Source organism: Drosophila santomea, chromosome 2R (assembly GCF_016746245.2).
Source record: "Drosophila santomea strain STO CAGO 1482 chromosome 2R, Prin_Dsan_1.1, whole genome shotgun sequence".
Taxonomy (NCBI): Eukaryota; Metazoa; Arthropoda; class Insecta; order Diptera; family Drosophilidae; genus Drosophila; species Drosophila santomea.
In genome coordinates, this window is record NC_053017.2 from 21,383,931 (window position 1) to 21,407,289 (window position 23,359).

Sequence of the window (23,359 nt, forward strand, 5' to 3'; positions counted from 1 at the left end):
TGTTTAATTAATTTGCACTGCACTTCCTCCTGTCACCTGAAATGAATTCATAAATGGGGCCACAAGTGGGGGATGGCACTCATCAAAGGGTCAAATTGGCCTACAAAGTAGAGATGATTAGTCACCAATTAGAGCATCCGAAAGTGGTAGTTACTAACACCTCCCTACTGAATATTTATGCCAATGCTAGACTAGAGCTTTCCACTTGGGAGCTTTGTTACTTGTTGGAAGCATCTTAATTTAGTGCAACAATAGAATCTATTGTAAACTTTACAGATTCCCAGCCCACGAAGCCTAAAACTAGGCAATCCGAATGAAATATGCACACAGCTTCTAGGGACTAATGGGTTTAATGGTAGTAATAAGTTAATAAGTTACAGTATCAGTGCAATCAGTGGTAGCCAACAGTTTCCCTGGGCAGGAAGAAGCAGGCTATGGAGGCCAGCAGGCCCACGATTGCGTATGTGGACATGGCTTGCACCCTGGATGAGTCCATCAGCACCTGCGCCACAAAGGGGGTCAGCATGGCGCCGAGTCTGGCCAGCACGGAACAGCCCGAAACTCCCACGGATCTCAGGGCGGCGGGGTAAATTTCCGGAGTGTACACGTAAATGGCCTGGAAGATGCCGGATATCGTGCCTCGCGCAATGAAGAGAGTCACGGAAGTTGAGAAGCGACTGGAATTGGAAGAAAGTGATTATGGTTTTCATCACAGAGTGTGCACCACACCTACCTTTCCACCGACATCAAGACCAAGGTGCACAGTACCAGGAGCAGATACTGCAGGACAATGGTTTTCTTCTTGCCAAACAGCTTGACCACCTTGATGGTCAGCAATATCCCGGGAAATTCTGACAGAGTGATCCACAGCAGGTCCATAAAGTCGGCGGTCATGAAGGTCACGCACTCATTGGGATGGCTTTCCTTGTTCCTGGCCACCAGCAGCTCCGTCGTAACCAGCACCAAGCCGTAGTAGCAGAAGGCCGAGGCCAGCCATAGGAACCACAGTAGGATGGTCGTCCTGTACAGACTCGGGCTGAGCAGTGATCTGAAGCTCTCCGAGGAACTGGGCTCGTCGTCGGCCATCAGGCGACCCATGAGCATATGGCGCTTGTTGTTATGAGCAATCTGCAATCGGAGGTTCTTGGAGTTTGCTTGATATACATCTCAAAGGCATTGCTCACCTGCTCCAGAACCTTAATGGCCTTGTCATTGTGCCCGTTGTAGGAGTAATAGCGAGCGGATTCGCTGAGCCACTGTAGTTGATAAGAGATACATTTGATAAGAGCAGTTTCTTAAGCACGAGGTATATCTACCGGTGATAGGATGGTGAAAATCAGTAGGGGTGTAGCCGAAAGAGCCAAGAGACCACGCCATCCGTAATAGGGGTAGACGACCAGGGCCAAGACCACTTCAAAGCAAGCTCCCAGGGCCCAGAAGCACTGAAACCAGTAAAAAAAATGTTGTGATATAAAGGTTCCACACATAGGGGCACGTACTCACGTCCATCAATACGACGCACTTTCCCTTGTGTTTGGTGGGCAGAAACTCCGCGTACAAGGTAACTCTTTTGGGTGAAAGAAAGTTTTAGGTGGCGAGGCACTTCCTAGCCCATGGAACTACTCACGACTGTGGAACGCAGCCGATGGCAAAGCCCACGAGACCCCTGAGGGTCAAGAGCCAGGCGTAACTGGGAGCCACCGAGCTCAGAATGCTGTACAGAACCAATAGTACTCCAAACAAGGTGAGGGCCTGCAAAGGTGGTATTAGCGTAGATTAGCTGAGCACCTGCCAGTCTTACCGACTTTCGGCCATATCTGTTGCTCAGCTGCGTCCAAAAACTGGAACTCAACATCATGCCCAAAAACACAACCGTAGTGACGGATGCTTGCTGGAATTTGGTGACATTCCACTCACAGAACAGAGCCGGACCCAAGATGCTCAGGATGGCCATTTCCATGGAGTCGGACATCCAGCAAAGGCCCACCAAGAGCGACAGTTTCACGTGAAACCATCCGAAACCGAAGGCATTGATCGCCTGCTGAACAGTGTAGGTATCTGTGAAAGGTGCGCTTGTTACCCGAAATGTGTGAAATTTTTCGGACCACTTACCATCCGGATTTATAGACACCGTCTTCAGCTCCAAGGTGGATGAGTGCACCTCCCGAGGGGCGGTGTTTCCAGGAGAGGAATGTGCGGCTGGCTCGTTGCTCAGATAGTACATCTTGCGTTCTAGAATCACTAAGGAAAGTCACTGGGTTAATGAACTGTAACTTCTTGATTTAGATTATAATTCAACTATTTACAATATCATATTTATGAACCCTTTTTTGTAGTACTTTATGATATTTATGATATTGGTATGCACAAGCGTATTTTACCTTCCTCAACCGTAAAGAAAGTTGTTCTCGATTTTAAGACTGCGATTTATGTCTTCGAATGCAGATACACCGAGTTTTATCCATTTTATTCGAACAAATCCGATTTGGCGAACTTGAATTTAGTTCTGATTAGGGAAACACAAGAATGTAGTACCACAACAAAAACTTTCTCAAGCACTTTCTTTTCGCTGGTAAGCAACTGAGAATCAGAAGCAATGTAAACAACTAGCATACAACACCACCGATTCTCCCAAACTGGTTTTAAGGTAACGACTGAAGACTGTCTTCCAAACTCTGGGATCGATAACGATAGAAAGCGCGCAATTCCAAAGGTTTTTAAATTTTACAAGATTATTATTAAACATCTTCAATACAAGCTAATATTATTTGAATGCAATCTCTAAAATAACTTAATAGGCTGCTTGTCAAAGCATTATAGCTACAACTATTAGGTTTCCCCAAGCCAAACAACACATGTTTTTAAGGACTATAGATCAGAGTCCCACTATCACATCGCGATGGACCTCGATTCCTGCCAAAATTTCTCATTAGACTCCACGAGCAGTTCGCACTTTGCTCCTCCACCAGTTTGCGTTCCCAGGAGGAAGAAGCCGGAAAAGCCCGCAGCTGAGGAGGCATCTCCCGAATGCTCCAACGTGGTCACATCGTCGTCCTCGTCCTCGACAACCACCATATCCATAGGCGCCTTTGATTCGCAGTGCAACCTCCACAATGCCCGCAATCCCGAGGCCCCGAATATTGGCTATGAGTTGAACGTGGCCAAGTCCATATTGCAGAAGTATAGCACTCTCAGTGGGGACAATTTGTGAGTATCCTTCATAAAGATGAAGATCTTATAAGATATCGTCATACACCTTTACCCATGTCGGCTATCATCCGCACAGGTTTGATCATCTTAGTGATATCATAAAGCGCGTGATTGACGAACGTCCGCCGAATGTAATAGACTTCTTCGAGGAATTCAGCCGAAATGTTCGCGAACAGAAGTTCCACCTGCCAGAACGCTTTCCTCCCAGCGGAGTGTTCGATGAGGTTCGTTCCTTCCGGGTGGCCAAGAAAATTCTCCAATCCATGAAGGTTAGTAACTTGATATGTATATAAGCATCTGCGCCATGTAACCCAACTCACATAGCTGCCCTACATCGTTGAAGGAGAGGATATGATGGGCGAGGACATGTCCGTTGAGGATTTGAGGACGAACGAGGAGATGCGCATTGTCATCGACGACTCCATGCGATACTTCGTCACTTTCAACGAACGAGTGCAGCAGCTGCAGTTCTACTGGGCACAGTGCGGCTTTAGCATCAGCAACGACGACATCTTCCAGCTGGCCAGCGCCATGAACCGGCTGCAGACCCATCCCTCGATCATGCAGTGCAGATTCTGGGGCTGCATCAACGGGCTGAAGGCCTCCTACTACATAGTGGAGGCTTCGCTGACCCGCGAGGAGATCGCCTCGCGCCTGGTCATGATGGAGGACGAGATGCGCCAGAAGCAGATTCCGCTCCAGATGCGCAAGGACAGGGAGGACAAGCCTCTGCCGCCGCACATTGGACCCGAGCTCACGCCGGGCATCTATGGCTGGGAGGAATTTCCGCCAGAGGAGCTGGAGAAGATGAGGCCCCAGGCTGCACCCGTTCCCCTGGTGGAGGAGATGGAGTTCTACGACATTCCACCGGAGTTCATTGGCAAGGGGTGCAATAGGTACTCCTATTTCGTCGTGAATTCGCTCTTCGACGACTGGATCGAGCTCCCCATAGTGACTCCGCGGCAGATTGTCGTGTCACGGCAGATCAAGAAGTTCCTAACTGGCGATCTGGAGGCGGATGTCATTTCCTACCCCTGCTTTCCTGGAAAGGAGAAGCATTACCTGCGGGCCCTGATTGGTCGCATCACCGCGGGTACCTACATCGCTCCTGTGGGCTACTACAGGCGGATGACCAAGAAGGAGAAGCGGATGTTCGATGGCGAGGAAGAGGACGAGGGTGAGGAGGAGGAGGAGGAAGAAGAGGAGGAGGAGTTCAACGAAGGCGAGGAGGAGCAAATAGAAGGTGGGCATGCAACATATTCACTATTCGCATAGCAATAATTTCCAATATTTTGCAGATAACGACGTCATGCTCCTGAAAAACGAGAAGTACGAGGTAGAACCACTGGGATCGCTGGCCACTCCAGTGGCCTGGGTTCACGTCCGGTCGAATATTCTCAACCAACAGGGCCGCGTTGTCTGGTACGACGAGGAGAAGGCCCGCAAGGAGCGGGAAAAGGCGTTGGCCCTGTACCTGAAAATGCAAGTGCTGGGCGAGATGGAAGAGGAGATGGAGGAGGAGGAGGAAGAGGAGGAAGGCGAGGAGGAGGGCGAGGAAGAGGGCATGATCGAGGGCTTCAATCAACCCGAACTGGGTCCCAGTATCCTCTCCTCCTGTGCCAATGACATGAACCCCGAGATTCCCGTTTCCTGGCTCGTCCGCATGACCAGCAAGTATACGAATCAGAAGGAGCGAATGCTCGTGATGCAGTCGAACATCTGGCCAGGCGCCTACACGTTCATCTTTGAGAAGACCTGCGAATCGATATACTTGGGCTGGGGCCACAAGTACTACGCCCGCAACATTCCCTTCAAGCACTTGCCGACGGTGCAGGAGGAGTTCCCCCACAACGCGGAGGACTTCATCGAGGCCAATGATCCGACTGTCGAGGATGAGGAAGCGTACAAGGCGTGGCTCCTCAGGAAGCAGCAGAAGGCCGAGTATGTGGCTGAAGACATCGAGGATTACGATGATGACGAGTTCGCCGATCAGTATGACGATGACTGAATTAAATTAAATTTATTGTTTATGTGTTCCCTTTCAAGTTCTGCAATAAAATGTATTAGCTGCGTTTACGTTGTGAGCTTTAGTTTGATTTATTACTTGCAAATAAAATACATATCGTGTATCTAAAGTGAATAAAGTTGGACTTACACTTACTTCGCTCCCTTATGTACATTTACTCATTCTAAACGGACTTTTAAAAGTAAACTTAACTGCTTAACTGAAATCACACGTGCACATCGTCATCCTATAAATTGTCATTAAGTTAAATAGCTCTTCGAACCATATGTACATTGCAGTTTTCGTGTGTAATAAATGTAAATGTAATTTAGTTATCGTTGGCTGTAACTCCGACACATGGAACCCATGAGGTCTTAATGGCTAATTACGGAATCGAACAAATTTGGTAATACAACGGGCATCACTAGGCAATGCAGCAGCTTACAGCTTCAGGGGTTCCTGGAGCTTCACTGTGGCATTTGCAGACGGCTTTATGACTTCCTGCTTGGCGGCAATCGCTTCGGGCTGTAATCAAACATTGAAACTCTATAGAAGATAAGCAATCATACGCATACTATAATATATACCTTGGGAACTACGGAGCCTTCTTCGCCGCTGGGTGCTTTAATACTACCCATGCTCTGAATGCAAAAGTTCTTCAGCTGATCCACGGAAGCAGCCAGCATATTATTCTTGCTGTTTGCCAGCGTTATCTGGAGTTAATCAACTTTAGTATATATTCACCAATAAACACGTTCGCCGGACCTACCTCTTTTTCAATTTTCTCCAAAGACTCATCGAAACTGGTTACTTTCTGCTTGTATTCCGGCCAGCTGTTACTTATGGTGGCCACATGGGACGTAATGTTTTCAGATCGATCCAGCAGGTCGTCTATTTTCGTCTGCAATAAATAACGCAAATTAGAGCTGATAACGTCACCGACTGTGGAAGAGATTACCTTGTGCAGAGATATTTCCTCGCTGAGGATTTTCGTTGTTTGACTTAGGGTATTATTCACATTCTTCAGATCGTTGGCCAGTAGTTTAAATGAATTGAAAGTGGTTTTGTTCAGCGCAGCAATATCATCCGTTATGTTTGCGGGCAAAGCGTTGGACTGAAGCGTCGGTAGTTGGGAGAGATTGAGCTGAAGAAGTTTCACATTTATTACTGAGTTGATACTCAAAGTAACAAATTTAAGGACTTACCTTTAAGGCTTCTGTGTCGGCCTGCAGTGTTTTCTGCGCCTCGGTGTACTTATTGTAGTGCTCCTTGATGGCCTCTATGTCGGTGGCCACGGCTTCTATCTTGGCCCCGAAGTCAGCCACCAACTTCTCGTCCTTTCCGTGGTTTCTCTGAGCAGCCACGGCCGCCTCCAGATTGCTGAAGTTGTTACGCAGGCTCTCCATGGATTTCTGCAGCTCATTTATTTCCGAAATGACGGCTGTTTGGTTCTTCAGCAGGTAGGACGAAGTCTCGTGCCATCTTTGGAGGGTGTCCGGGAAGTTCTTGCTCATGGCAGACACTGAAAGATTACATAATTGAGGACGCACCGTACGCAGCAATCTGTATATATAGCATACCCTCTTCGATCTTCTGGCGATAGTCGGTGAGTTGCTGGCGCAGATCGAAGTAGAGCCAGTACAAAATGCCCACAATCAGAATGCCCGTAATGCCGAATAAAAGCGGGCCGCACATGCGGAAATATGCAATTTTCCGATGGCTGCGGCGACTGCCAGCGACATTTGTCTGAAAAGAACGCAATATTATTGGGTTGCTACATATTTCGCTCTTTGTACATATGTAAGTATAAATTCCCAATGAATGTGTATCTTTGGATACGCGTTAGCTGGGAAAGTTCAATTGGGCAGGTTCAGATACATAGATACAAATACAGCTAACCTTGTACTTGATCGAGTATGTAAGTGGCTGTGGATGTAAGCAGCACGTATCGTAACCGTAAAAATACCTTACCCATGCGTAATCCTCAGGGTCGTCGGTCGAGACGGAGAGCAGCTTGTCCTGGGAGTTGTTGGCTCCGGGGACTCTCCGGTTGGCTCTCTTGCCCGAGGACGACTGGGAGGCTATCAGGGCGTCCAGCTCCCGACGCTTCTTCATTTTCTTTCCGGCCCGGAGGGGCACTTCAATGCGATGGTGGCAGTCCATGGGGTCGTCTTCTAGAAACTCTGGTCTCCAGTGGAATTCTTGCAATCGGTCGCAAGCCCAAGCTATTACATTTTCTCAGCGTAGTCCAGTGGCTTTTGTAATTCTGGAGCAACCATAACATGTACTTATACTGATAAAAAAGATACTTCTGCGCATGATTTCAGATTACGGTGATTATGATTAATCGCTGGTTATCGATAGGCAGATTCAAATTATTTTGGAAATAAAACTGAATGCCTATGCTATTTATCCCCTTAAAATGCGCTGTTTTTTTCCTCTGTTTACCTCTGAACTCCGTTGTGGGTCCAACATTTTGACCCAAAAAGTGGTGGGCGTTCGATAGGTTTGGCAATTTCCGGATTCTTAATAACGGTCTCACTGCCCCCAAAAGACTTGCATTGATTTTTACGCCGTGCTCGCTTTATCGATCTAGTTTAATTAAGTTCATAGCCGTCAAAAATGTTCTGTGCGCTTCTGCTCGTCTGCTCAGAGTTTCCGTTTAGTGTTTTCTAACGTTGGGCTCCGTATGGGATATATGTTCGTTGATGCTGACGTACTTGGTGCTTGGTTGCAATAGGTGCTCCTCCGCTGATTTCGAAATGGCCAAGAACAGCTTTAAGACTTTAATCAGCCAGAAACACAAAACGTTTCCGGCGGACCTCAATATGTACGGAATGAAGTGTAAATCGCAGCTGCTGGAGGATCAGGAGAACGTGACCCTGATCATCAATCGGCGGAACTCAATCCGCCAGAAGCCGAAGAGTTGGGCTTGGACCCTGCTGCGTTGCAGGTGGCAAAAGAAGCTAGTTCTCTTGTTAATATTTATTTGTGTGTGCGTTCTGATTGTTTTCGCCAACACGCATCTCTTGGTTCGCGGCAACATCCTCTCGGCCTTCCTCTCAAACCGGCTCACCAAGCATTCGCACGCGGAGAAGCAGGAGGCGAGATATCCCGACATCCAGGCCACGACCCCGGCCGTTCCCCCGGTGCTGAGGCCCACGCACTACCTGCTCAACTACTCCGCCACCCAGCTGGAGCTGGGTTCGCACTTAAACGGCCTATCCTCGGACTACAACATATTCGTCATCTACACCCGGGAGAACTACCACCTGAACCTCAAGTTCGACCTGTTCGCCCACAGCTTGCTGAAGCACACCAGTGCCCAGTTGCACCTGCACGTGATCACGGACAGTGAGAGCCAGCCCTCGGTGCTGGAGATTCTGCAGCGGCAGATCCGGCGGTTCCGGCGGACGGTAATATACACCATATACGACGTGAAGGTCTGCTCCAGCATCATACAGGACATAGCCGCCAAGTTGTCCCCGTACTTCAGCTCAGCCCCGAACTCGTACTACAGCGACTCCCTCTTTTTCCTGTCCCTCGGCCTACACAGGATCGCCGACCAGAGCCTGAACAGAGCCATTCTGCTAGATTGTGATATAGTCTTCCGATCCGATGTCCGACTGCTGTTCAACGAGTTCGACAACTTTCTGCCGCACCAGCTTTACGGACTGGCACCGGAACTGACCCCCGTCTATCGCCACATCCTTTACCGCTACCGCGTGCGGTATCCGAAGACCAGCTTCGGAAATCCCTACTATCCGATAAACAACGAAGGGAGCAACCAACACAGCCGTGTCCACCACGGTTATCCTGGCCTGAACTCCGGCGTGGTCCTGCTGCTCCTCAACCGCATCCGGAACTCAAAGTCCTACCTGGAGAAGCTGACCCACACGGAGGTGCACACCCTAGTCGCCAAGTACTCCTTCAAGGGCCACCTCGGCGACCAGGACTTCTTCACTTTGCTGGGATACGAGTACCCAAACTTAATCTACAGACTGGACTGCATTTGGAACCGCCAGCTGTGCACCTGGTGGAAGGATCACGGATACTCACAGATATTCGACGCTTATTTCCGATGCGAGGGCAATATTAAAATGTACCACGGCAACTGTAATACGCGAATTCCAGAATAAATAAAATTGTTATAGGAATATTAAATAAATTAACTCTAAACGTTTTTTTATTGCCGGAATATTGAGATGCGGGTATAGAGGATGGCAGATAAACAATAAATACATTTTTATATAAAAGGAACGGAAAAACCAACCCTACTACCAATATATTAATAGATATTTTTCAAATATTTAAGCGATGTAACAATGTTATCGATAGGCGAGAAGCAAGAGAGTGGAAACACGCCGATTTCGTAGTCACGCTCACACAGGGTGCTTCGTGTGAGTGATTTCTCCTAGCGTTTCTTATCTTTAACCTTCATTTCTGGCTCCGTTTAGCTATGAATTAGGAGCAGACCCGAAGAATCAGTCGAGCATATACAGTTAACGATGGCGCCGAATGCAGCAGTACCAGTGGAGCGATATGAGCCCCAGAACATCGGGATCAACGCTATTCTCCTGGGGCCACCGGGCTCCGGCAAAGGAACGCAGGTGGGTCCAAAGTTACATAATGATGTGTTATTGGTGACACGGACGCCATATAGTCTATAAATAAATACAACGTGTTCAAGTGCGCGGCTTTTGTTTGCAAATATGCCATGAAACTAGTTAATTCTTTTGAAAGAGAATTAAAACTAGTGAAGTTATATAAGACGATGTGTGTATGGAAATTTGGATGTATGTATCCATGTACTAAATATGTACATATGCGTCAAGTGGTGTCTTTCTCTTGACCCTGAATGAAATCAAAACCTTGGCGAGATGTGGCGAATTAAGTGGGACAATTTTAAGCAATCAATTGGGTGTTATGCAGACCATCTATTAAAAGCCGACCAGAACATTCCCGGCCACAAGAAATGCATCTTATCTAGCCGATCGTTAATTGCTTACCTTCCGATGTGGTGCTAAATTGATTAGCTTCAACTGAAACTTATCAATGTTTTTAATTATGCCATTTTAGGCTCCCCTGCTGAAGGAGAAGTTCTGCGTGTGCCACCTGTCCACTGGCGACATGCTGCGCGCGGAGATTTCATCCGGCTCCAAGCTGGGAGCCGAGTTGAAGAAGGTCATGGATGCCGGCAAACTGGTCTCCGACGAACTGGTCGTGGACATGATCGACTCCAACCTGGATAAGCCCGAGTGCAAGAACGGATTCCTCCTCGACGGATTCCCCAGGACTGTCGTTCAAGCTGAGAAGGTAGTCGCACGCGTTCAGCGCTTTGTACTATAGGGTCTAATTCGATGTATACTTTCCAGCTCGACACATTGCTGGACAAGAGGAAAACCAACTTGGATGCCGTCATCGAGTTTGCCATCGACGACAGTCTGTTGGTGAGGCGTATCACTGGCCGCTTGATCCACCAGGCCAGCGGGCGTTCGTATCACGAAGAGTTTGCTCCTCCAAAGAAGCCAATGACGGACGATGTAAGTACCTCTATAAGACACTCTCCAAGAACTCTAAATGAAATACCACTTTGCGCACTTGCAGGTCACTGGAGAACCCCTAATCCGTCGCAGCGATGACAACGCCGAGGCTCTAAAGAAGCGACTCGAAGCATATCACAAGCAGACAAAGCCACTGGTCGACTACTACGGCCTGAGGGGTCTGCACTTCAAGGTCGACGCCGCCAAGAAGTCCAGCGACGTCTTCTCCACCATCGACTCTATATTCCAAAACAAGCGTCCTGCCCAGATCCAGTTATGATTTGTTCCTGCGCAATGATCAACTACTGATAACTGCCTCCTGACAATTTATTTTGAGACACACACAACGTTAAGCCTAAAGTTGCATCCGGGAATCCTGAACAGACGAAATTACCTTTGCAGGTCGACTACTTTCCTTGTACAGATTTCTAAAATGTATAAGTGTTTGTTACTTTTTACATTTCACTATTTGTAACTACAATACAACTTAATAAAAAGAAAAGAAAACTAAATTTTACTAAACATGACTGCCTTAAACTGGGCTGCGTTCAAATGAGGGATGACTTTCGGTCAACAACATCAAGTTTAAACATCCCACAATTGTTTTCCGGTTAGCTTCTGGAATATAATACGTCTGACTCAGTTTGGAATCGAGGCTTTAGCGTGTGATGGAAAGTCACTAATTGTTCGGAGAACTATTATTGCAATCAAGTTCAAAACGTCAATCGAAGGGTCATTTAGCGCGATCTCAAGTGTAATAAATGAGAAATTCGCTAATGGAAATCGTTAACGAGATCGTTAAATTTGGTAAACAAATAATATTTTATCAAGTTTGCCCGTCAATTGTGGTTGCGAATCCCTTATAGACCAACTTTCGATCGCCGTTTAGTACTCAGACGTCACCTGGCTAATGTTAATGTAAAATTAAGTGTGTATAACTATCGCACATATATTATATAAATTAATAACGACGATTGACTAATCACTGGGTTGACTTTTCAGCAATAGCGATTTGCGCTTCAAAGTCTAAAGTGTGTGCAATCCTATATGGATACGAGCTGAGCCCGAACACAGGCTCACAGCGCTGTGTGTGTTACACTTGAAGTTCAATCCCAGGTAAAAAGTGGGCCCAGGTATAAAAGCCCACTTCATAGAAACATTTCTCAGTTAGTTCCAGCAGGTGAATTGCTTCACATCTACTCGCTTCAAGTCGCCATAAGTCGAGCTCCATTGTAAGACCGCCGTTCATAGTTTTTGGAGCCGATCGGTTCGGGTGGCTAGTGGCTGGTGGTATTCCACACACTCATGGACGAAGCCAGACGGGCAACCAGTTTCATTGTGTGCAAACAGTGACATCTTTTCAGTCAACGAATGTGTTTCAGATACGCATAAAAAGTGGGCTTGCTATGCATTAATTTGCATACATATCTGATATGTCCCATAGACACATTTTGCGAATGCAGTCAGCTCAGTAGCTAGTTAAAATATTTCCATCGCCCATTAAAATCCCCCGCTCACAAAACTGGTTGCCCGACCGACAGACCCACTAAGCCACAAACGTATACGAAGTCGCCGAAAAGTGCTGATTAATCATACACACTTACCCCAATTCGCCCACAGCAAACTCCACAATGAAGATGATAATTGCGCTTTTCGTCCTTGGACTGGTGCTGGTTGCCGCCGAAGATAAGTACACCACCAAGTACGACAACATCGATGTGGACGAGATCCTGAAGTCGGACCGCCTCTTCGGAAACTACTTCAAGTGCCTGGTGGACACCGGAAAGTGCACGCCCGAGGGTCGCGAGCTGAAGAAGTCCCTGCCCGATGCCCTGAAGACCGAGTGCAGCAAGTGCAGCGAGAGGCAGCGCCAGAACACCGACAAGGTCATCCGCTACATCATCGACAACAAGCCTGAGGAGTGGAAGCAGCTCCAGGCCAAGTTCGATCCTGAGGAGATCTACATTAAGCGCTACCGCGCCACCGCCGAGTCCTCCGGAATCAAGGTGTAATTGCGATCCCAGTTCAGGAAGCAATTTGTTATGTGCACTGTTAATTAGGTCTACGTCTATCTGTTCATCAAAATTATTTCTACGATCGTGCTCCGAATAAAGAGATTTGTTTTTTACTATACACCTGCATAGTATATCGTTCCAATCGTATCAAAGGGGGATTTACCAGGTTTCACTAAGCACATCAATTGAGTATGACAAACGTAGCACTTTAGTCTACATTCTTGCTTCTATAAAGATGATTAATCTAAGAACAATTAAGGTCTTAGAAAAAACATTCACAAGATTACGACTAGACCATAATAAGACGCTTATATTATATATGGCGGACGTTTTGCATTAACATTGACAGAAAAGGCAGCTACGTTAGTTGGCAAAAACATCGCGTGCTTGTCTTGGTTCTGAGTTATTACTTATATTATTACTTATTCTTAAAAGGGGCAATGAATCGAATCCGATGGACGCAAGTACTCAACCATGAAAACCGTCCTTCAAAGAACAAACAATGTACAGTGAATTATTAATGTCAGGGCAAATTCACATCGTGAAATTAATTATTATATCAGTATTTTAATTACTTATAAATGTACAAAGCTTAATGTAAGATTGTTGGCAGCGTTTACGTTAATGTTTCCCCCTGGGCGACACACGCCTCCAGATAGTCTATGCGTCGCTCCAGGATAGTAAGTTTTTCGTTCAGCACCGCCAGACGCGAGCGACAAGACATATCTGAAAAGGAATGGTAGGACATGATGATAAAATAAAGAACATTATACTTCAATTATTTTAGGGAAACTTTTTAATTAGACCCATTTAGATTGGTATACACATTCTAGTAATATTCTTCTTGTTTTGAGCGATACTTTCCATCGCTGGACAGAATATAATTTACTGATTTAGTTATACTGTATAATATTTGCATTTACAACCTACAAAGGTTGCCTATAAAGCTGGGCTGCTGTAGGAAAAATTAGGCCGCATTTGCATGACTTGCCGAATCCAACTACCTCGCACTCTTTGGCTTATCATTTATCACAGTATTTAGCGTGCTTTAAATTATTCATAGAAGAGCCGAGAGAGCTTACCCAAATTAAGTGACTAATACGGGTAGTTTATCTCTATCTCCCCGACTTCTCGTTTTGAGCCCTATCCAAGATACAAATCCGTATGTAGATACATATATTGTTATTCATACATACTAATCGCAGCAACCAATGTGTGTTTCTATTGACTTAAGACTCGAGTAAATAAAGTCAGTGTCACTGATGAATATTTGTTAGCAATATTATTTATGCGTTCACCCACAATCCCAGTGTGAATAAAACTCGCACACACACACACACACATGCGAGGAAGTGGGTGCTTCGTGAGGAGATTGCTTACCGAAAGAGTTCAGAAAGTCGGTGATTCGCTTTATGCTGGCAGTTATCACTTCGATATACTCCCTGTTCGCCCAGTCCTGGTGGATTTGCTTTTGGATCGCCTCTCTGTGAGCCCCACTCATCTTTATTTATCCTAATTGTTTCTGTTCGTTTTAATAGTGTTTATCTAGAGAGGAGAGATGAGATGGGCCGGGACATTTATCGACTTTATTGGCACTATCGATAACTACAATATATTGATAATGTCACAGTATTTCTCCTTTCACAAACAATCGTTTATTCTCCTCGGTGATTCTCGGTAATTCCTACTCCACCAACTAAATTCTTTAATTCTTAATATACCTTTAATTAATGTACAAAACATGATAAACAGAATTTTTACATATCAGCAATTAAAGGTAAGTAACATTAGGCGCCAATGTTCAACGGCGTTTTACAACACTCCGTAAGCTCTTTTATGTTGAGCAGTACTACTATTTAAATATTGGGCGGGAAAGCGCGAGGAAAGCAAGAATTTTAATATTTGTTCGCCCACAATAACGGGTAAATATGAATAATGAAATAAAAATATATATATTTCCTTTTACTTCATTTTGTATATAACGTGGGTTTTGTGGGGTGATTAATTGCTATGAAGGAATAACGGCAAGCAAGCAAAGTATGTACCCATTTTGCGTTCCGATTCCGCGTGTGCCAATCGGAACGTACCGAACGAAACGATAGCTATTGATGCCACTCACGCACACACACACAAACATAAACTAGGTGGCCCCGTAAACTACAGTGTTTTTCATTTGGTAAACAAAAAATGGACTTTATCGACGACTTCATCGAGGAATACAAAAGCAATCCATGCTTGTGGAAGGCGGACTCAGCGGACTTCAGGAACCGCAGCCGCCGGCAGGAGGCCTACGCGAAGCTCATCGAGGTAGCCACCAAGCACGGCGAGATGTACAATGTGGAGCGAACAAAGCAAAAGATAAACAATCTGCGCTGTGCATTTCGTCATCAGCTGAGGAAGTACAACGAGGTCAAGAAAAAGGGCGAGAAGTATGAGCCCTACTGCCCCAAGCGCCGCTACTTCGAGTCCCTAATGTTCCTGAAGGACGAGGAGATCCCCGCCGACAAGAAGTGCAAACGCGAACAGTCGTCGGTTTGCCTGGAGAGCTCCGTGCAGCTAGTGGCGCCAGAGAACTGCGACGAGTTCTCCGACGCCGAGAGCCTGTCCAAGCCACCGAAGTCGTCGGTAGATCCGAGCAAGCTGTCACCCAACAACAGCGCCAACGAATTCTGTGCCAACATCTTCGAGGAGGCCACCGCCGCCGTTGACCCCGTTATCAGTATTAAGACAGTCAACAACACCAACAGCCATGCAAGTGGCGCTACCATCAAAGAGGTCGAAATCGTGGTGCCTGCTAACAACAGGCTGCTGTCCGCCCGCAGAAAATCCGTGCCCGACGCCATAAAGTCTCCGCCCGGCGACTCAGAATCGCCGCAGTGCAAGCGCGTCGGCGCCCAGAACCAGAATAAACTGATCAGTAATCTGAGCCCGATCTTGAAAACCAATCACATCATCCGGAAAAGGTCCTCCTCGGTCTCGTCGCAGATTTCAGAGGACAACGAGCCGCCGCCAGGTAAATTCCGGGCGGACATTTCAACCATTGACTTTGAGCGTCTCTTTTCGCTGGCCCTGAAGAGTGCGGACAGCCAGCTAGACGACCACTTCTCCAACTTTGGAAAAATTATCGCCCACAAGCTTCGCTCCATGGACGGAACACAGGCTATCTATGCGGAAAAGATCATCGCCGATGTGCTGTATCAGGGCCAGATGAAAATGTTGTCCTCACTGAGTATACACCAGTTTATGGCCATGGACAATACAACAGTTTACCTAGAGAGCCACAGTAAATGATGGCCTGGCTTCTTTAAAGACGTACTTTTAGAGTTTATGTAATAATAAGATGTAAAGAGACAGTCATGTGTACAAAGCCATGTTTTATTTAAAGAAGGGATTTCTTTCAGCCGCCTAATCCTTAGAAAGTCCCCTAAGCTACAAAACCAAATGCTAGGGATGATGTCGAGACTAGTTTATTATATTCGATGCATGTGAATAACATTTAAATGCCATTTAGGCACTGTCGTACTTTCTTAGAAGCATTGCCCAAACGTCCGGGTATCTAGTTTGCAGAAATGTGGTCAGCTTTTGCGCTTTTTGAGCCTGTTGAGGCGAGCAGTTCCTGCATTTCCTGGTTATAACTTCTGGCAGGGCAGCTGTAAGTAAGAAATACAAAATTATTACATGGATGTGTTTGACTCTTTACAAGCTTAATTGGAACTATGACTATGTTTATTACCTTTAAGTTGAAGGCCCAGTTGGTCGCATTCGCTCTTGCCGAGGATGCACATAATCTGGCGGCTGACCACCACCTGGTTGTTCAGCAGCTTGTTTATGTTTCTCTCATCTGCTTGGACGCTCGATGAAATGAGAATGATAAGAAAAATAAAATTAACGACCAAAGAAAGCACTCGGTTTTTATTGAGAAATAGCATCCTTCCTGAACGCGCTACGGTATAGTATAACTGAATGTGGAGCAGAAACTGTGTATCTGTATCCCGCAGATATTCGTGCATGCGCAAAGGAGCTGGACTTGGCAAAATCACGGTAAGGGTAAGGATTTGTAAGCAATTGGACTCTAATCCGAATATCTGATGAGATGCCACGTACCACACGTCAATCTGCTGTAAATGATAGCATTCCTTGATACTCCATCTCTGGATTCTGATTTCTTAGAAGCATCTGAGATATGTCTAAAGCATTCTTGTACCCAATTTGTAAGACAGCACCTGCTGTTCCATGCGATAAGAAGGTAAATAAAGAGCTTTCAATGTTTTTGCGTTGTGCTTAAAAGTTATGTTTTACTAAAACAACACATTAAGTACTTTGCAAGGCAGTCAAGACAAGAACAGAAGTATCCTACGGTTTAATTATATAATAGATAGTGTATAGAGTAGACGACTTAAAGTACAATTATATAGATTTAATATGTATGTATGTCTTATATACATTTCCTAAAACTTGAAAGCTTTATTTAAATATTTTTACATGCAAGTATGAAAATACATTTGACAATATAGCGAAATATTATGTTTTATTAAGTTCTATTGCGATACAATGGGGCTCTTTTTATCTATGTCAGATATATTCGCGTTATTCTGCGGGGCAGCTCCGTTCCCAGGGCTGGCCGGGATGGCTCCCGCCCGGTCGATGCTCCACGGATTCGAGCCGGAGATGGGCGAGTCGGCGTGTCCGAAGCCGGTGTGATTATCGTGCTCCACGGCATTGGTTCCGTCGTATTGCGTGTTCTCAAGCCGGGTGATCAGCCGCTCGTCCTCCTCACCAAACTCGCCGCCCATAAGCGTCGGCTCGCCCACCACCATCACGTCCTGGGAGGAGAGGGAGAAACTGGGACCGGAGGGGGAACGCTTCTGGTTCGTCACAGGCGGCGTGTTCGAGTTGTTGCCACCACCCGAGTTGGAGCCCTTCCGTTTGCGCCTCTTATTTGGTGGTCGTTGTGGATCCTTCTTGCCGGGCGGAGCCACCATGCGCTGCCACTTCTGGAACAACGTTGTCTTTAGACAGTCGCGCGGACTCAGGGCGTACGCCTTGTGCCGCGACATCAGCTCCTGCATCGGCTCGAGGATGACGCAAAGGCGCAGATAGTTGAGGGTGGAGTTGGTTATGCCAGCCCGCGTGATGTTCTTGGTTATTTGATCTAGCAGCATCGGGTCAGGAGGCAGACTGGTGCCGATGACGGACCTTGGAATGAGCTCGCGGTGTCCCTTGATGGTCATGTGCCATGACTTGATGCGCATGTAGTCGTCGTACATGAACTCCAAGATCAGTCTTGCGTCGGCGCAGACTTTCGTGAAGAAGGGCTTGCCGTGCTGCGTGATCACCGTACACTGGTCACAGTCCAACGTGATGGATGTGTTGTGGAACGACTCCTTAGCATGCTTCAGCTGAAAGTACAGATCCGAAACGCCGCCCTCGTATATGCTGCGGAAGAAGCGCGGGATGAGCGTGCGCCCGATGGTGTACCGCTTCGGTCCGTCCTCCAGGCAAAACAGAATGGTCAGCCGGGCGTCGTCCTCGAAGAACTCCGTGGTAAACGAGTCCCACCAGCAGTTGTCGCTCTCCTCGTTGCGCTGCTGCAGCCGCTTGTTTAGCTCAAAGACGCGGTGTTCCGTATGGCTGAAGTAGGAATTGTGCCGCCTGAAGCCCTGGTCGATGCGTTCCATCTGTTGCGGCCCTCCCATCATCGGATGATTGCCACCGTGACCGAATGGGGACGCTGGCGGCATCGGATTAAACTGCCCGCCAACGCCAAAGACTGTGGGCGATGAGAAGTGCCCGGCCTGACCGCTGTTAAACGGAGTGCCCGAGCTGGCCGGCCGGCTAAACTGGCCGAGTCCAGAGGAGGGCGATCCGAAGGGGCCGCCAACTGGACCATTGAAATTTCCCGCCGTCGCCGACTGCGGGTAGTTGCCGGGAATGTTCTGCGCACCAACAGGTCCGGGTGTCGATGAGCCCGAGGGAGCAGGTGAGGAGGTATACTGAGGTGTGTTCGACCCAGGCTGGTTGGAGTTCTGGAACACGATGGACTGGTTGCCGGCTGGCGAGGATTGGCCGGCGGGCGGGTACGGATTCCCGCCCGAGTTGTACGGCAGACCGCCCTGCGCGAAACCGCTCTGGTTGCTTCCGTCCGGATTGAGGACCGCCGAGTTGGACGCGGGCAGCATTGATCCGCCTTCGTTGACCGCCTTCCAGCTGCCGTCGTCAATGTTCGCTTGAGAAGTCATCGTATTGCCAGCGTTCAAACCCCTACGATTCATGCCTGTTGTCGGTTCTATCGGGCATTCGCGTCGGCCTATGAAAGGAGAGAAATCCATTAGTTTAAACCCATTATTATTTCGTTTCGGCGTTTCGGGTTCTTTATATTTTTATGGTGCCCATGCGTATGTGTATGCACTTGTCTGTATGTCGCACTGCATTTACAAAATATGTGTGTACACACACACACTTTTCACGGCCCGTTCGCATTCGAAATGGAAAACGCTGCGGAGGACCGCATCGTCCGGATTTCAGTGCAGGCAGTCTGCTTTCGTATACGCACCTTGCAAAAGGCATACAATATTTTAATTCTTAAAGCACAAACACATATAAATGTATCTACAATTTAAGAAAACTGATTGGCCTCCACCGATAGTTTTGCCATCGCTTTCCAAATAGCAGATTTCGATACGTGAGAACGCAAGCGTGGGTTTGTTTCGCATTTGGAACGAGCGGGAGGAAGACCTATCGCCTTGAGGGTTTCCATGTTCTTAAACCAATATTTCTTATTGTGATAAATAAAACTAACGCTTCAATACTGTTTGTAGTTTTTCAATACGGCAATAGCACCGTAATCGTAATGTACATATAATGTATTTTAAATATGTGATTAATTGTATAAAAAACCTATCGATATATCTTAGCGACTCTATCCTATTCCATTTTCACATTATCCCACGCCGCACCCTTGACTTAATAATTTAGTATGTGCCGTGCCGTAAAAATTTGTAATCAAAATATGGTTGTAAGACTGTTGCTTTAACGTTGGTAGTTTATTTTATATTTATGTAATTTCGGCCTGTGACATTGCAAACCCATGGTGTGGTGCGAAAGTGTTGGACTTTTATATATTAAAGTACTTGTTTAGGTATGTTAGGTATTTATAAAATGCAACTATTTCGCACATTTTCTTGTGTCAGTTGAATTGTAAACATACTTTTTCGTGATTTATTAATCTGCCCTAACCGGAAACTTATTGGCTAACAGCCACCGAAACCCGAAAACCCTATGCTTATTTTCAAGGGCTTGTGAAAATGTGCTTTGCTATGCAGTTATATATGCACATTCCTGTGTATGCATATGTGTGCTGCAGTTTGTCCTACACTCTAAAAAAATGTTGTTTTATTTGCAGAGCGAGAAAAATGTCAACCGAGAGCTTGAACAGTTTGAGCGACAAGGAGCTGCATAGAAAGCTAATCCAGAGCGGCTTCCCCAGCACTCCGGTGACGGAAACAACGAGAGCGGTTCTCATCGAAAAGTTGAGAAAGCACACCCGCGCCGACAAGCTGAAAAAGAGGAGCAACAAGTACGTTCTGTACTCCAAGGAGCAACAAGAGTCGCCTCCATTTCCACAGTACCACCAGTACCACGCCCCCCAACCACCCCCAAGCTATGCCAATGGCCTTGACAACAATAACGACTTGGACCTCACCGGAGGCTCCTCAGCTTTCAATCGCAGCTTCGATGAGAACGACTCGAGCCCGCTTCAGTTGTCCGCCTCCAAGATGTACGCCCCACCACCGGTTGTGGCTTCCAATTACGATGGGGACTGCTCACCCCACAGCTTGGGACTAAATGGAAAATACCGGCAGCCATGCTCCATGCCGTACGCCATAGACACGTCAAATAACTATGGAAAACCGAGCGGAAAAGCTAAGCTATCCGATGGAGGCGTGGTAAATAGACTGCTCAGCTTTCGGGACACCACAATCCAGCGGAAGTTCAACTATCCCACTGGCCAGGCGTCGAGAATCCCGCCTAGGAACGAAAGGCTTACTCGATTCGCTTTGTCGGACCTTAAATCCTTCATCAAGAATCCCGACATCAGGCCCTATGTGATACCACGAGTGCTGATTTCGCTATTCTTAATATTTTTGACAATAATCACTGTCCTCTATGTGGGCAAGAGGTTCGAGCAGAGTCCCATCGATAAGACCGCTCTGAAGTATACATTATGTAACCCCAACGATGTGCAAGTGTTCAGCGAAAGGGTGAATTGCATAGCAAAAGATTCGCTAAGGGGTGCGCTGGATTTGAGCGAGGAGCTTTTTAAGCATCTAAACGAGCGAGCCAGGCTCCATTATTGCAAAGATGCCAGTTTGTCGCCTGCTTTGGAAATGGGAGAGTTTGTGAAGGAAATGGTCAGCAACCCAAAGACTCACAGGGGAAATCTGCACAGTAACTTGATGGCTGCCAAATATCTGATTACCGAAAATCCGCAGTGGAGCATCCAAGTGGTCGATTCCTCAAAGCACTTTGGAAAGACCTTACACTTCGAGCTCTCTGAGCCCAATCTGCCGCTCAAATGCATTGTGTTGAAGAAAATAACCCGATTTTTCACCGTAATCGGTACGCTTCTCTTGATAGTCGCTGGATTTCTCATCGTATACATTGCGGTGGTAATTTATCGTGTTAAACAGAAGGAAGCCCTGCTGACGGTCGACCAGTTCCAAAAGGACATAATCAACGAGCTAATTTACTTAAGCTCCCAGTCCGAGAGTCCCGAGGTGATCATAAACCAGCTGCAGGAGAAGTTTCTGCCGGCCAAGAAGCGCTCAAAGCACATGTCTTCTTGGAACAAGGCGCTCAAGCAGTTGGAGAAAAACGATAGTCGTGTGCTGTTCGGAATGGTGAATCGTGACGGGAAAGCAATGCGCACAATTGCGTGGAACAGGAACGTTGACAAAAAGGATGTGGGCCTGGTTAAGAAGTGGCAGAGTCCCGCCTTCGACAACTCGAACAAGATAGCCAACCCGCCGACTCCCTGCCTAAAGATTAGGCACATGTTCGACTCCTCAGAAGTGGATCAGGCCAACCTAAAGCAGTCCATCGTTGAGTCGATTATCGAGAAGGTTGGATCACGCTGCAAGATCTGCGATGTCCAACTGGACGTCCAGTCCTGCTGCGTGTACATCCGCTGCGCCAGCGAGGAAGACGCCGGCACGATTCACAACGAGATCAACGGCTGGTGGTTTGACAAGCGCCTGATTTCGATTAAATTCTTAAGACTGGAACGCTACCTGAGCCGTTTCCCCAAGCCCTCGGCCGAGCCACTTTACTTTCACACCAACGAGGCAGCCAACACTCACTCATAAAACACACAACTCTACATTAGATACTTAAGTTATTAAATGCGAATTTGTTTTACATGTACATCTGGAGTTGTCGCTTTAATTGGTTAATTATGAACTAGTTTTAAACTTAAAAAGCTGCTAAACTCTACTTTGCTAGTGAATTGGACGATAGAGCACTCTCCCCTGTTTCCAAGTGTTTGATGAGTCGGTACAAGGCAGCAGCTTCCTTGATTTTGCTGAAGCCCACGCAGAATGCTTCGATCTCAATGAACAGTTCCTAAAAATAACAATCTAGTTACTAAGCACAATCACGGAAATGATAGTAGAGCATACCCTAACATTCACAATCTTGTTCCTAATTAAGGACTGGAGAAATACGCAAACCAGTCGCACCAGACGAGACTGCATGTACTTGTCTTTGACTGTTTCGCAAGTGGAGATGCAATTGCTGATGTACAGGTGGATAAACTCAGTGGGCAAGGGTCCGGAGGTGGTTAGTCTGGAATAAGAGCTCAAGCACGTTAAAGAAGGCTCAAATACTCGATGTTTTGGATTCGTACCGGTTTACCACTTCCATGGAGTGAAGTGTTATGTCCATGTTAACCAGTACGTTGAAGTATTCAGTTATGTCAGAGGTCGTCATCAGTCGTAGCAGAATCTCGATGGAGATCAGAGGATTGTTTTCCACGAGCAGAGGCAGCTGAGGTGGAGAAAGCAAAGATGCACTGTTATAAGACCTATATCGAGGAATGCCTTCGGGTCTTACCTTGTCCGGAGTCAGTCCATATTGGCGCGCAATGTCCGTGTTCTGCTTGAGCAGATCGTCGAAGAGGATGTGCTGATTCTGCAGACTGAGTGGCTGCAGGAAAGCCTGCTCGATGAGGTGCTTTGTGTTGGGGGTAACGTAGTTGGATTTGTCGTAGATTATCTCCACCTTGTCGCTGTTCGACTGGTTTATCCAGAGGAGTTCGTCCTCGAAGTCCATTAGGGGCGGGGCGATGGACAGGAACATGGTGGTTCGCTGATTTTAATTTAAAATTACCAGACTTAATGTTTGCCACAAAATTTTGTAAACAATTTTAGTGTGACCTTTCTAGCACGTTCTTAAAAACAATCTGGACATTAAAATAAAACAAAAGAAAAACGATGGATTCAAATGTGTGCTTATGGGTGTTGCGTTACACACTTGCAAAAAATAGGAAAATAAAATGTAAAATCAGTTTTATGTTTTATATTTAAGCA

General features: G+C 46.7%; 12 protein-coding genes across 13 annotated transcripts; 6 read left to right on the plus strand and 6 right to left on the minus strand.

The window, feature by feature from the left end:
* Positions 1–331: 331 nt before the first annotated feature.
* Positions 332–2,421, minus strand: LOC120446310 (synaptic vesicle 2-related protein). The gene is made up of 9 exons (XM_039627224.1): positions 2,382–2,421; positions 2,113–2,241; positions 1,802–2,058; positions 1,628–1,752; positions 1,504–1,567; positions 1,317–1,442; positions 1,185–1,256; positions 734–1,128; positions 332–677 (listed from the first exon to the last, which is right to left on the minus strand). Exons 2-9 carry the CDS (start codon positions 2,222–2,224, stop codon positions 392–394), a joined length of 1,437 nt encoding a protein of 478 aa, XP_039483158.1. The 5' UTR covers positions 2,225–2,241; positions 2,382–2,421; the 3' UTR covers positions 332–391.
* Positions 2,422–2,802: 381 nt separating this feature from the next.
* On the plus strand, positions 2,803–5,286 carry LOC120446306 (radial spoke head protein 4 homolog A). Its single transcript, XM_039627220.1, has 4 exons — positions 2,803–3,207; positions 3,287–3,479; positions 3,535–4,453; positions 4,509–5,286. The coding sequence occupies exons 1-4, from the start codon at positions 2,900–2,902 to the stop codon at positions 5,216–5,218; spliced, it is 2,130 nt and encodes a 709-aa protein (XP_039483154.1). The 5' UTR covers positions 2,803–2,899; the 3' UTR covers positions 5,219–5,286.
* Positions 5,283–7,529, minus strand: LOC120446311. Of its 2 annotated transcripts, none has more exons than XM_039627227.2 (7): positions 7,187–7,529; positions 6,796–6,961; positions 6,421–6,737; positions 6,174–6,359; positions 5,985–6,116; positions 5,803–5,928; positions 5,283–5,761 (listed from the first exon to the last, which is right to left on the minus strand). In XM_039627227.2, the coding sequence occupies exons 1-7, from the start codon at positions 7,376–7,378 to the stop codon at positions 5,747–5,749; spliced, it is 1,134 nt and encodes a 377-aa protein (XP_039483161.1). In that variant the 5' UTR covers positions 7,379–7,529; the 3' UTR covers positions 5,283–5,746. The 2 variants fall into 2 exon arrangements, with proteins under 2 accessions (XP_039483161.1, XP_039483160.1); XM_039627226.2 differs by having other exon boundaries at positions 5,283–5,740; positions 7,187–7,527.
* Positions 7,530–7,737: 208 nt separating this feature from the next.
* On the plus strand, positions 7,738–9,387 carry LOC120446309 (xyloside xylosyltransferase 1). The gene has a single exon (XM_039627223.2). It carries the CDS (start codon positions 7,924–7,926, stop codon positions 9,352–9,354), a length of 1,431 nt encoding a protein of 476 aa, XP_039483157.1. The 5' UTR covers positions 7,738–7,923; the 3' UTR covers positions 9,355–9,387.
* Positions 9,388–9,636: 249 nt separating this feature from the next.
* On the plus strand, positions 9,637–11,280 carry LOC120446313 (adenylate kinase). The gene is made up of 4 exons (XM_039627229.2): positions 9,637–9,825; positions 10,295–10,531; positions 10,591–10,758; positions 10,823–11,280. Exons 1-4 carry the CDS (start codon positions 9,724–9,726, stop codon positions 11,036–11,038), a joined length of 723 nt encoding a protein of 240 aa, XP_039483163.1. The 5' UTR covers positions 9,637–9,723; the 3' UTR covers positions 11,039–11,280.
* A 553-nt stretch (positions 11,281–11,833) lies between these two features.
* LOC120446316 (ejaculatory bulb-specific protein 3) lies at positions 11,834–12,891 on the plus strand. Its single transcript, XM_039627232.1, has 2 exons — positions 11,834–11,990; positions 12,379–12,891. The coding sequence occupies exon 2, from the start codon at positions 12,390–12,392 to the stop codon at positions 12,768–12,770; it is 381 nt and encodes a 126-aa protein (XP_039483166.1). The 5' UTR covers positions 11,834–11,990; positions 12,379–12,389; the 3' UTR covers positions 12,771–12,891.
* A 429-nt stretch (positions 12,892–13,320) lies between these two features.
* Positions 13,321–14,336, minus strand: LOC120446317 (probable protein BRICK1-B). The gene is made up of 2 exons (XM_039627233.2): positions 14,154–14,336; positions 13,321–13,499 (listed from the first exon to the last, which is right to left on the minus strand). Exons 1-2 carry the CDS (start codon positions 14,272–14,274, stop codon positions 13,390–13,392), a joined length of 231 nt encoding a protein of 76 aa, XP_039483167.1. The 5' UTR covers positions 14,275–14,336; the 3' UTR covers positions 13,321–13,389.
* A 546-nt stretch (positions 14,337–14,882) lies between these two features.
* LOC120446312 lies at positions 14,883–16,136 on the plus strand. Its single transcript, XM_039627228.1, has one exon. It carries the CDS (start codon positions 14,961–14,963, stop codon positions 16,062–16,064), a length of 1,104 nt encoding a protein of 367 aa, XP_039483162.1. The 5' UTR covers positions 14,883–14,960; the 3' UTR covers positions 16,065–16,136.
* LOC120446315 (allergen Tha p 1) lies at positions 16,128–16,824 on the minus strand. Its single transcript, XM_039627231.2, has 2 exons — positions 16,507–16,824; positions 16,128–16,423 (listed from the first exon to the last, which is right to left on the minus strand). The coding sequence occupies exons 1-2, from the start codon at positions 16,781–16,783 to the stop codon at positions 16,281–16,283; spliced, it is 420 nt and encodes a 139-aa protein (XP_039483165.1). The 5' UTR covers positions 16,784–16,824; the 3' UTR covers positions 16,128–16,280.
* A 389-nt stretch (positions 16,825–17,213) lies between these two features.
* LOC120446308 (LIM domain-binding protein 2) lies at positions 17,214–19,468 on the minus strand. Its single transcript, XM_039627222.1, has 2 exons — positions 19,327–19,468; positions 17,214–19,080 (listed from the first exon to the last, which is right to left on the minus strand). The coding sequence occupies exon 2, from the start codon at positions 19,043–19,045 to the stop codon at positions 17,312–17,314; it is 1,734 nt and encodes a 577-aa protein (XP_039483156.1). The 5' UTR covers positions 19,046–19,080; positions 19,327–19,468; the 3' UTR covers positions 17,214–17,311.
* Positions 19,469–19,722: 254 nt separating this feature from the next.
* Positions 19,723–22,196, plus strand: LOC120446307 (inner nuclear membrane protein Man1). The gene is made up of 2 exons (XM_039627221.2): positions 19,723–19,911; positions 20,176–22,196. Exon 2 carries the CDS (start codon positions 20,186–20,188, stop codon positions 22,136–22,138), a length of 1,953 nt encoding a protein of 650 aa, XP_039483155.1. The 5' UTR covers positions 19,723–19,911; positions 20,176–20,185; the 3' UTR covers positions 22,139–22,196.
* On the minus strand, positions 22,182–23,224 carry LOC120446314 (CCR4-NOT transcription complex subunit 11). The gene is made up of 4 exons (XM_039627230.2): positions 22,884–23,224; positions 22,678–22,817; positions 22,451–22,616; positions 22,182–22,394 (listed from the first exon to the last, which is right to left on the minus strand). The coding sequence occupies exons 1-4, from the start codon at positions 23,127–23,129 to the stop codon at positions 22,263–22,265; spliced, it is 684 nt and encodes a 227-aa protein (XP_039483164.1). The 5' UTR covers positions 23,130–23,224; the 3' UTR covers positions 22,182–22,262.
* Between the last annotated feature and the right edge of the window lie 135 nt (positions 23,225–23,359).

Bases quoted from the DNA above. Each gene is read 5' to 3' on its own strand.
- LOC120446310 (XM_039627224.1), bottom strand. From the start codon at position 2,224: ATGTACTATCTGAGCAACGAGCCAGCCGCACATTCCTCTCCTGGAAAC. The intron at 2,059-2,112 runs GTAAGTGGTCCG...CACCTTTCACAG, and splicing joins GGTGTCTATAAATCCGGATG to ATACCTACACTGTTCAGCAG. The intron at 1,129-1,184 runs GTGAGCAATGCC...CTCCGATTGCAG, and splicing joins CCATTAAGGTTCTGGAGCAG to ATTGCTCATAACAACAAGCG.
- LOC120446306 (XM_039627220.1), top strand. From the start codon at position 2,900: ATGGACCTCGATTCCTGCCAAAATTTCTCATTAGACTCCACGAGCAGT. The intron at 3,208-3,286 runs GTGAGTATCCTT...TCATCCGCACAG, and splicing joins ACTCTCAGTGGGGACAATTT to GTTTGATCATCTTAGTGATA. The intron at 4,454-4,508 runs GTGGGCATGCAA...AATATTTTGCAG, and splicing joins CGAGGAGGAGCAAATAGAAG to ATAACGACGTCATGCTCCTG.
- LOC120446311 (XM_039627226.2), bottom strand. From the start codon at position 7,378: ATGGACTGCCACCATCGCATTGAAGTGCCCCTCCGGGCCGGAAAGAAA. The intron at 6,738-6,795 runs GTATGCTATATA...GTAATCTTTCAG, and splicing joins TCGCCAGAAGATCGAAGAGG to TGTCTGCCATGAGCAAGAAC. The intron at 5,741-5,802 runs GTATATATTATA...GTTTGATTACAG, and splicing joins AAGGCTCCGTAGTTCCCAAG to CCCGAAGCGATTGCCGCCAA.
- LOC120446309 (XM_039627223.2), top strand. From the start codon at position 7,924: ATGCTGACGTACTTGGTGCTTGGTTGCAATAGGTGCTCCTCCGCTGAT.
- LOC120446313 (XM_039627229.2), top strand. From the start codon at position 9,724: ATGGCGCCGAATGCAGCAGTACCAGTGGAGCGATATGAGCCCCAGAAC. The intron at 10,532-10,590 runs GTAGTCGCACGC...TATACTTTCCAG, and splicing joins CTGTCGTTCAAGCTGAGAAG to CTCGACACATTGCTGGACAA. The intron at 10,759-10,822 runs GTAAGTACCTCT...GCGCACTTGCAG, and splicing joins AGAAGCCAATGACGGACGAT to GTCACTGGAGAACCCCTAAT.
- LOC120446316 (XM_039627232.1), top strand. From the start codon at position 12,390: ATGAAGATGATAATTGCGCTTTTCGTCCTTGGACTGGTGCTGGTTGCC.
- LOC120446317 (XM_039627233.2), bottom strand. From the start codon at position 14,274: ATGAGTGGGGCTCACAGAGAGGCGATCCAAAAGCAAATCCACCAGGAC. The intron at 13,500-14,153 runs GTAAGCAATCTC...ATTCCTTTTCAG, and splicing joins CGACTTTCTGAACTCTTTCG to ATATGTCTTGTCGCTCGCGT.
- LOC120446312 (XM_039627228.1), top strand. From the start codon at position 14,961: ATGGACTTTATCGACGACTTCATCGAGGAATACAAAAGCAATCCATGC.
- LOC120446315 (XM_039627231.2), bottom strand. From the start codon at position 16,783: ATGCACGAATATCTGCGGGATACAGATACACAGTTTCTGCTCCACATT. The intron at 16,424-16,506 runs GTAATAAACATA...TCTTACTTACAG, and splicing joins ACTGGGCCTTCAACTTAAAG to CTGCCCTGCCAGAAGTTATA.
- LOC120446308 (XM_039627222.1), bottom strand. From the start codon at position 19,045: ATGAATCGTAGGGGTTTGAACGCTGGCAATACGATGACTTCTCAAGCG.
- LOC120446307 (XM_039627221.2), top strand. From the start codon at position 20,186: ATGTCAACCGAGAGCTTGAACAGTTTGAGCGACAAGGAGCTGCATAGA.
- LOC120446314 (XM_039627230.2), bottom strand. From the start codon at position 23,129: ATGTTCCTGTCCATCGCCCCGCCCCTAATGGACTTCGAGGACGAACTC. The intron at 22,818-22,883 runs GTAAGACCCGAA...TCTCCACCTCAG, and splicing joins ATGGACTGACTCCGGACAAG to CTGCCTCTGCTCGTGGAAAA. The intron at 22,617-22,677 runs GTACGAATCCAA...CTCTTATTCCAG, and splicing joins TCCATGGAAGTGGTAAACCG to ACTAACCACCTCCGGACCCT.